Raw genomic sequence first — 8,914 nt, 5'->3', positions numbered from 1 at the left:
CCCCCCGTCAGGCTGCTGGGCAATGTCCCACAAGCTCTGGCTGCATTTCTTCTGCTGACCTTCATTCACCCAGTCAGTCATTACTCAGTTGAGAAATACTCTTTGAGCATTTGCCATGAACCAGGTACAGTTCTAGGGGAGCAAGTGTTCTAGGGAAACACGAACATGGTCCCTGGTCTCACAGGGAAGACAGACGGCAAGCAAGTACATAAACAGACATAGTCATTGCTGATTTTGGCAGGGGCTAGGATAGACACTCGGGGTGAGCTTTTGCTAGGGGACAGGCAGGAGGTGGTATCTGTGCCAAGACCTGAGATGTGAGAAGAAACCAGTCATGAGCAGATGGGTGGGCATGAGGTAAAGGGACCAACCCATCCATGCAGAGGCACCGAGGGGAGAAAGAGCTTGGGGCAGTTGAGGAAATAGAGGCTGACAGGGAGGGCTGGTCAGGATGAAGTGAGAAGGGTCGCAGGGACCAGGCCAGATCACACAGCACCTGCTCGGGACACAACTGGGGGCTGGGTTTATTCTAAGTGTGGTCAAAAGCCATCAGAGAAGCCCCAGCTGGGATGGAGGCTAGAGGGTTGTTGGTGTGTATCGGGCACCTGATGTCAGGGATGACAGGCTCCCAAGGAGAATATGGGGTCGCAAGTGCCCAGAGCCTGGCTGCCTGTCTTGATGACCCTCAGGACATGGGTGGGGGTCCCCCCTCTCTTGTGGTGCCTGTGGACCTTTGGGCATATGGTAGGAGCAGGAGAACCTGTTTGGCTGTCCCAGGTAGTTCTCTGTTAACTTGGAGGAAGGAGGAGTCAAGTTTTGTGCACAGAGAAGCTGGAGAGTCATAGTGCTGGCAGGAAGGGCAGAGGGCTGGGCCTCCTGCATGCAGACCTCCTCAGGCCCCTGCCCGCTGTCAGCTCAGCCATTGCCCGCAGGCCCCGGAAGAATCCCCTGTTCATTGTGGACCTGGTGCTGGACAGCTCGGGGGTGCACTACAGTACACCACTGGAGCAGTTTGAGACATCTCTGCTCAACCTCTTTGACAAAGGCATCCTGGCCACCCATGCTGTGCCCCAGCTGGAGAAGGTACATGCCACAGCTTGAGTGGGCCCGGGGCACCTGCTGCCCTGGCTGCTGGTGGCTCCCTGAGCCTCACAGTGCTGCTGCAAATATGAGAGCAGTTTGTCTTTATCACAGGCCTCCCACCTGGCGAGTAGTGTGCCCAGCCCTGTAATCTTCAAATATCTCATTTAATCCTCACCGCAGACTGATTTGTGAACTGTTAGCATCTCATTTTGTAGATGAGGCTTAGAGAAGTCTAATTGCTAGCCTGAGGTCACATAGCTACTAAGTGTCAGAACTGTGATTTGAATCCTGAACTTGCTGGACCACTCTTGCCACAGCCATGTGTAGACCCAGATCCCACGCAGCTCCTGGCCTCTGTCCTCTGTCTCTAGAGGTGGACACAGGTCCCCTTGTCAAAAGTCCTCACTAGTTACCACTGCCACACACACCCCCAACTGCGCGCAGCCTACTCCCCCAGGCCCAAGAGCCTATGTAACTCAAGTCCCCTGTTGTCTCCCTTGCTGGTCAATCAGAGCCATCAGTGCCCTGCTTGCCCCTTCTGTTCCTTTCCTTGGCACTGGGCTGAGTCAGGCCCAGACAAAGGTGGACATTTGTATTAGTCTGCAGCCCCCTCTAAAAGATATTGCAGCAAAGCCTCTCCCCCACCCCTACACCATGCCCTCTGTGCTTGATTGCACTGCCACCCTCTCAGTCTTTAGGCCACATCCTGCCTCAAGGACCCCAACTTTTCAACCCCTCTGCTCGCCTGCCCCATGACTCATCTGGCTCTGCCCCTCCTGGTCCCTTCCCTCAACAGCTGGTGACAGAGAACATCTTTATCAGTGGCAACCCCCTGCTGGAGTCAGTGGGGCTTCATGAGCCCCTGGTGGAGGAGCTACGGGCCGTCATCGCCAATGCTATGCGCAAGGCCATGATCCCACTGCAGGCGTATGCCAAGGAGTACAGAAAGTACCTGGAGCTGAACAACAACGACATTGCCACTTTTCTCAGGTGCATATGTGTGTGCATGTGTATGGCATCTGTGCCGTGTGTGTGTGTGTGTGTCCCCTGCCCATCCTGCTCACCCATCCTCTGCCTCCTCATGTGTGTGTCTTCAGGGCCTACCAGATGCAGTGCCCGTCGGCTGAGGAGGTGCGAGAGATGGTGCTCACCCACCTACGGGAGAAAGAGATCCTGGACAACTCATTGCCCAGCAGCATCATCATCGGGCCCTTCTACATCAATGTCGACAACATCAAGCAGAGCCTCTCCAAGAAGCGCAAAGCCCTGGCCACTTCCATGCTGGACATCCTGGCCAAGAACCTGCACAAGCAGGTGGACAGTGTAAGTGCCCACCTACCTGACCACAGTGACCACAGCAATACACATACCCTCACATACACAGTGTGCTTCTGCTAGCAAGATGTCCCCAGGCAGGGCTAGGGGTGCCTGCAGGTGCCCAGGCCAATGGAAGGAACTAGAAGTCATTCTGCCCTGATATAGGGAGCTGTCCTATATGGGAGGTCACATGAAAGGGGGGTTTCTACCTCCTTCCCCAGACTTGTAGAAGCCTGGGAATTCCTCATGAAGTACACCCCGGGATGAGGGCTTCACAGAGCTGAGATGTGCAAGGGTGGGTCTCAGAAGTCCTGTGTGTGTTGGTGGGGCCAGAGGAGGCTGGGAGGCTGAAGTGCACTAGGTGATGCCCTTGCCCCACTGAGAGGCCTCAGCAAGCCAGGGAGCCCACCAAGAACACCCCTCTTGGAAAGCACCTCAGGGTGTGGTGGGGGGTACAATTATCTGTTGGGAGACATTGAGGACCAAGAAGGAAGAGCGGGCCCCAGGGAAGACAGGAGAGGGGCACACTGCCCTCCCCAGCATGCCCCTACCACTGCCAGATCTGTGAGGAGTTCCGCAGCATCAGCCGCAAGATCTACGAGAAGCCCAACAGCATCGAGGAGCTGGCTGAGCTGCGCGAGTGGATGAAGGGCATCCCCGAGAAGCTGGTGGGGCTGGAGGTGAGGCAGGCGCACAGGTCATGGGGCTGGGAGGCAAGGGGCTGGTGTTCAGAGTCTGAGGGCTGGGGCAAGCAGGGGCTGAGAGGGCAGGAGCCAAGAGGCCAGAGGTGAGGTAAATACACAGAGGACAGGTGGGGTCCGGGGGTTATGAGCTGGGGGCATGGTAGAGGTTCAGAGCTATGGTGTCTGGGAGGTCAGGAGGGCTGAAGGCATGGGTCAGGGTGTTGGAAGTTGGAGGTGTGGCGGCCATGGCCCTTGGAACCCTGAGCCTAGTGCTGGCCTTGCACCCTGTGCCCCCTCCCCAACCCCAGGTCTCCCCTTTCTGGAAGGGAGCCATTCCTTAGCACCCAGCGACTTTGGGAGCTCAGTCCCAGTACCCCCACGTCCTTGGCACGCATGTAGTTCTCATCACCACCTGTCCATGCAGGAGCGGATTGTGAAGGTTATGGACAACTACCAGGTCATGGACGAATTCCTTTACAACCTCACCACAGATGACTTCAATGACAAGTGAGTGGGAGCTTGGGTGGTTGGACAGCAGGAGGCGGGGGAAGAGGTGCTCTGCTGCAGTTGTGTGGTCGCACCAGAAACGCCCTGCCAGATGCTGGAAGCATGGCTCCACACATGGGCCAGGACCAGGCAGGGCTGGGAGGCCTATGGGCAGAAGGAAATCATCTGGGCCTCTTAGCCTGTGAATCCAGCTGCTCCCCTATCCTTGTCTCTATCCTGTCAACAGCTTGATATACAAATGTTCACCTGGACCTAGGGTCCCCTTGTTCGTGGTTGGGGCTGTTGGGAGTCTTTGGGTGCAGTGAAAGAAGGCAAAGCCCAGCCTGGCAGACAGTCCCTGGCGAAGGGCACTTGCTCCACCAGTTCAAGAGCCTTGTGAGAAAACGGCCTCAGGAACTCTCTTCCAACCAAGCCTTACTGAGGCCACCAGAGACCCCTCACCCAGCCCTACCTCACAGCTGGGGGACCTCCAGCACCATCAGGGCCTTGCCCAGGATCCCAAAACACCAGCTCAACAGGGCATCCTGGTGCTCGGGGGTGGGGGTTGGGTTCCCCCAGGGTCAGCATTTCTAGGCCAGCTGCAGGTGGAAGCCCGGAATTCTACAGATCCCTGTGTCAGTCAGGTGAGGGGAGTTGGTCTGATATGAAGGAAGCTGGCCTGGTGGCCCTGGTTGGTCACCAAGGACATGCAGGCTAGAGACTGTCAATTTGCCTCATCTCAGGTGACGCCCCTCCAGACCCTGGGGCTTAAGAGGCAGCTTGGCACTGCTTCTTTCATTTCTCCTGTGCTCCCATCCTTGCACTGGGCACATGGGATCTACATCTCACTGGATGTTGACTGCAGCTCCCAGAGAGCAGAGCAGGGGTTGCCTCTCAGCTCACCTAGACTTACTAGTTGCCCAGCCCCTCCAGCCTGAATTCCCCTCTGTTCCTACCTTCACTCTGGCTACCTAGGTGCCTGGCAGGATGCCCCTGCCTGGCCTTTCCACCCCATCATTTCAGCTGTGGCATTCCCCCCATCCCCACCCCCAAACCGGCTAGATGGGCTGCCAGCAACTGGCCTTCTAAGATCCTCGGGCAGATAGAGATGGTACGGCAGCAGCATGTCGAGGATGAGGAGAAGTTCCGCAAAATCCAGGTCATGGATCAGAACAACTTCCAGGAGAAGCTGGAAGGGCTGCAGGTGGGCTGTGCTGAGACTCTGTGCTAGGATACTCTCCCTGGCACACACACACACTTGCATTCAGGCAGTGCCATGTCAGTGTGTGATGGACGAGCGGATGGATGAATGAATAAATGGCTGAAAGAATGAACCAAAAGGCCAAAGAGATACCTGGACAGCAAGCTCCAGAAAGTCAGAGTAGGAAAGACCCCAACTCTTCTGTTGTGTCCTTGGCACCTCAGTGGGCAGTGGGCACAGTGTCTGGGGCACTGGGTCTCCCCCTGGCCTTGCCATGTTACCATGAAGCAGGCACCTTGCCTGTGGTGGGCTAGGAGCCTGCTCACTCCAGGAGCACAAAGTCCCCTCAGAACTAGGAGGAGCTGATGCCCTGGGTGTGTGTGGGAATGTGTGGGCACAGGTGGGGCTGCAGAGGCATCTATCTGATCCATTGCTCCTTGGCCCACAGCTGGTGGTGGCTGGCTTCTCTACCCACGTGGACATCACGCGAGCACACGAGATTGCCAACGAGGTGCGGCGGGTCAAGAAGCAGCTGAAGGACTGCCAGCAGCTGGCAATGCTCTACAACAACCGCGAGCGCATCTTTGGCTTGCCCATTACCAATGTAGGCCTCCTGTGGCACCCTGCCCTCCTAAACACCCAGGGCTTGAGGAAGCAGCTCATGTCTACAGCCACATCAGAATCCAGTTGCCAGGTGGCAGGGCTCTGGCATTTGGGGGCGCAGAACTGAGCAGGTTGCCATGTGGAGATAATCCAGCCCTGGCCCTCTGGTAGAAGAGTCTGCTGGAACCAGGCAGGAGGACTGAGGGTCAGCCCAGACCTTGCTCAACAGCTCAGGGCCCAGAGCCTGGGTGGGGCAGGAAGCAGGGAGGACAGGCCTGGGGCCATGGGGACAGGATCAGGGACAGCAACTAGGAGCAAGGGAGGAGAGAGGACCTGGGCCAAGAAGGAGCAGTGTGGAGAGAGACTGGGGAACATCCTGAGACAGCCCCAGCCCTGCCCTCTGTCCTTACAGTACGACAAGCTCTCCAGGATGGTGAAGGAATTCCAGCCCTACCTGGACCTCTGGACCACAGCCTCTGACTGGCTGCGCTGGTCTGAGAGCTGGATGAATGACCCCCTGTCAGCCATCGATGCTGAGCAGCTGGAGAAGAATGTCATCGAGTCCTTCAAGACCATGCACAAATGCGTGAAGCAGTTCAAGGACATCCCAGGTAGGTGGCCAAGCCAGCCAGTCCCCTCTTTTCCTGCCTGTGCTGGCTGCCACTCATTCCTGCCATCTCTGCTTGGCAGCCTGCCAGGAGGTGGCCTTAGACATCCGGGCCCGCATCGAGGACTTTAAGCCATACATCCCGCTGATCCAGGGGCTGCGCAACCCCGGCATGCGGAACCGGCATTGGGATATACTGTCAAATGTGATCAACATCAATGTCAGGCCCAAAGCCAATCTGACCTTTGCCCGCTGCCTCGAGATGAACCTGCAGGATCATATTGAGAGCATCAGCAAGGTGGCCGAGGTGGCCAGCAAGGAGTATGCCATCGAGCAGGTGGGCAGCCACCAGCAGCCCCTGCCCCCCACCCAGGGCCTGCTGGACAGCCTGGCCTCCAGTCCTTGCAATCCCAGCCACCGGGGAGGATAACAGTAATGGGCCTCATCCATGGGATCATCATGCCCAAAGGTCGAGGTGCATTCAATTAAGTGAGTTAATAATGAATGCAAAGTGCTTGCACAGTGTCCACCATTGCTACTTATTATACCTCAGTTACTCCTCTTAAGATCCCCAGAAAGGAGCTGATAGCATTATCCTCATTTAACAGATAAGTAAATTAAGGCTCAAAGAGCTTAGCACCGGCCAAAGTGACACAGCCAGTAAGTACCGGAGCTGAGACCAGCGTCCACACTCCTAACTGGCCCGAGTGGCCTCCCAGCATGGGTGTACAGTGTGTTGTGCACATGCAGCATGCGTGTGAGAGTGACTCAGCCCTGAGTTCAGACAAGGGCCCATGGGGGATGTATGTCATCGAGTCCTTCAAGACCATGCACAAATGCGTGAAGCAGTTCAAGGACATCCCAGGTAGGTGGCCAAGCCAGCCAGTCCCCTCTTTTCCTGCCTGTGCTGGCTGCCACTCATTCCTGCCATCTCTGCTTGGCAGCCTGCCAGGAGGTGGCCTTAGACATCCGGGCCCGCATCGAGGACTTCAAGCCATACATCCCGCTGATCCAGGGGCTGCGCAACCCCGGCATGCGGAACCGGCATTGGGATATACTGTCAAATGTGATCAACATCAATGTCAGGCCCAAAGCCAATCTGACCTTTGCCCGCTGCCTCGAGATGAACCTGCAGGATCATATTGAGAGCATCAGCAAGGTGGCCGAGGTGGCCGGCAAGGAGTATGCCATCGAGCAGGTGGGCAGCCACCAGCAGCCCCTGCCCCCCACCCAGGCCCTGCCGGACAGCCTGGCCTCCAGTCCTTGCAATCCCAGCCACCGGGGAGGATAACAGTAATGGGCTTCATCCATGGGATCATCATGCCCAAAGGTCGAGGTGCATTCAATTAAGTGAGTTAATAATGAATGCAAAGTGCTTGCACAGTGTCCACCATTGCTACTTATTATACCTCAGTTACTCCTCTTAAGATCCCCAGAAAGGAGCTGATAGCATTATCCTCATTTAACAGATAAGTAAATTAAGGCTCAAAGAGCTTAGCACCGGCCAAAGTGACACAGCCAGTAAGTACCGGAGCTGAGACCAGCGTCCACACTCCTAACTGGCCCGAGTGGCCTCCCAGCATGGGTGTACAGTGTGTTGTGCACATGCAGCATGCGTGTGAGAGTGACTCAGCCCTGAGTTCAGACAAGGGCCCATGGGGGATGTGCTGATCAGACAAGCTGAGAGTGTTTGCTAGAGGGGCCCATGGGAAGGTCATGGCCAGGCAGAGTCTGTTCTTCCCTGCCCAGAGCTGGCCAGACAGCATGATGGCCAGCCCCTTCCCCAAACCCAGCCTTGACTCGTCCCCCACCCTAGGCACTGGACAAGATGGAGAAGGAGTGGTCGTCCATTCTCTTCAACGTGCTGCCCTACAGGGAGACAGACACCTACATCCTCAAGAGCCCAGACGAGGCCTCACAGCTGCTTGATGACCACATTGTCATGACCCAAAGCATGTCCTTCTCACCCTACAAGAAGCCCTTTGAGCAACGCATCAACTCCTGGGAGAACAAACTGAAGCTGACCCAGGTGGGCCTTCCTTCCTGTCCTTCCCTTTTCCCTCCCCCAACCTCAAGGTACCCTGTCCTGCAAGTGACACTTTATGGCATCTGGGTAGGGCTTGAAGCAGTGGAATGCCTTGCCTATTGTATTAGTCCATTTTGTGTTGCTATAACAGAAATACCTGAGACTGGGTAATTTATAAAGAAGAGAGGTTTATTTGGCTTACGATTCTGGGACAGCTGCATCTGGCACGGGCTTCAGGCTGCTTCTACTCATGGCAGAATGCAGCAGGCAGCCGGTGGGTACAAGCAGGCCACATGGCGAGAGGAAGCAAGAGAGAGAGAGAGAGAGAGGAGGTGCCAGGGTCTTTTAAACAACCAGCTCTCGCAGGAACTAATAGAGCAAGACCTTACTCATTAATCCCCCCACCTAGGGAGAACATTAATCCATTCATGATGGATCTGCCCCCACGACTCAGTCAGTTTCCAACACTGCCATATTGGGGATCAAATTTCCACATGAGTTCTGGGAGGACAATACATCCAAACTCCATCACCCAGTTCTCACAGCTCCTGGCTCTCTGACAGGCCCCTCCACTTGGATGAGGGTGACCGGGATGGGGCTCTCCAGCTATGAGTTTCAGCTACTGAAAGAGGCAATTAAGGATGTGGAGGGCACAGTGTTTGATCCAAAAGTGTGGCTGAGGAAGGGCACAGGAGCTGCCAGCAGACCCCCTAAAGGCTGCCTGGGCTTGGGACAACCAGCACCTCCAGTACTAGAATTTTGGGGGCTAGACACCGTGAGACCCTAAGTCTCCTCAATGCCCTTTCCCATCCTCCCCTGAACCTCTCGTTCCCATCTCACTTGGAACTATCTTAGGGTGAGGGAGGGGCCAGGGCGCTGCCCTGTCTTGGGCTCTCACAGCCAGAGGC

General features: G+C 56.1%; 1 protein-coding gene across 1 annotated transcript in view; it reads left to right on the top strand.

Moving 5' to 3' along the window:
- Positions 1-8,914, top strand: part of DNAH1 (dynein, axonemal, heavy chain 1) — an 85,020-nt gene that overhangs the window by 30,611 nt on the left and 45,495 nt on the right. The window contains exons 13-22 of the mRNA XM_008572575.1: positions 933-1,083; positions 1,880-2,073; positions 2,181-2,406; positions 2,961-3,080; positions 3,508-3,590; positions 4,632-4,773; positions 5,219-5,374; positions 5,786-5,984; positions 6,925-7,178; positions 7,797-8,009. Coding sequence (XP_008570797.1) covers positions 933-1,083; positions 1,880-2,073; positions 2,181-2,406; positions 2,961-3,080; positions 3,508-3,590; positions 4,632-4,773; positions 5,219-5,374; positions 5,786-5,984; positions 6,925-7,178; positions 7,797-8,009 — 1,738 coding nt within the window. The remainder of the gene's footprint in view (positions 1-932; positions 1,084-1,879; positions 2,074-2,180; positions 2,407-2,960; positions 3,081-3,507; positions 3,591-4,631; positions 4,774-5,218; positions 5,375-5,785; positions 5,985-6,924; positions 7,179-7,796; positions 8,010-8,914) is intronic.

This window comes from Galeopterus variegatus, unplaced genomic scaffold (genome assembly GCF_000696425.1).
Source record: "Galeopterus variegatus unplaced genomic scaffold, G_variegatus-3.0.2 Scaffold806, whole genome shotgun sequence".
NCBI classification, from domain to species: Eukaryota; Metazoa; Chordata; class Mammalia; order Dermoptera; family Cynocephalidae; genus Galeopterus; species Galeopterus variegatus.
This window is presented reverse-complemented; position numbering and strand designations above follow the sequence as displayed.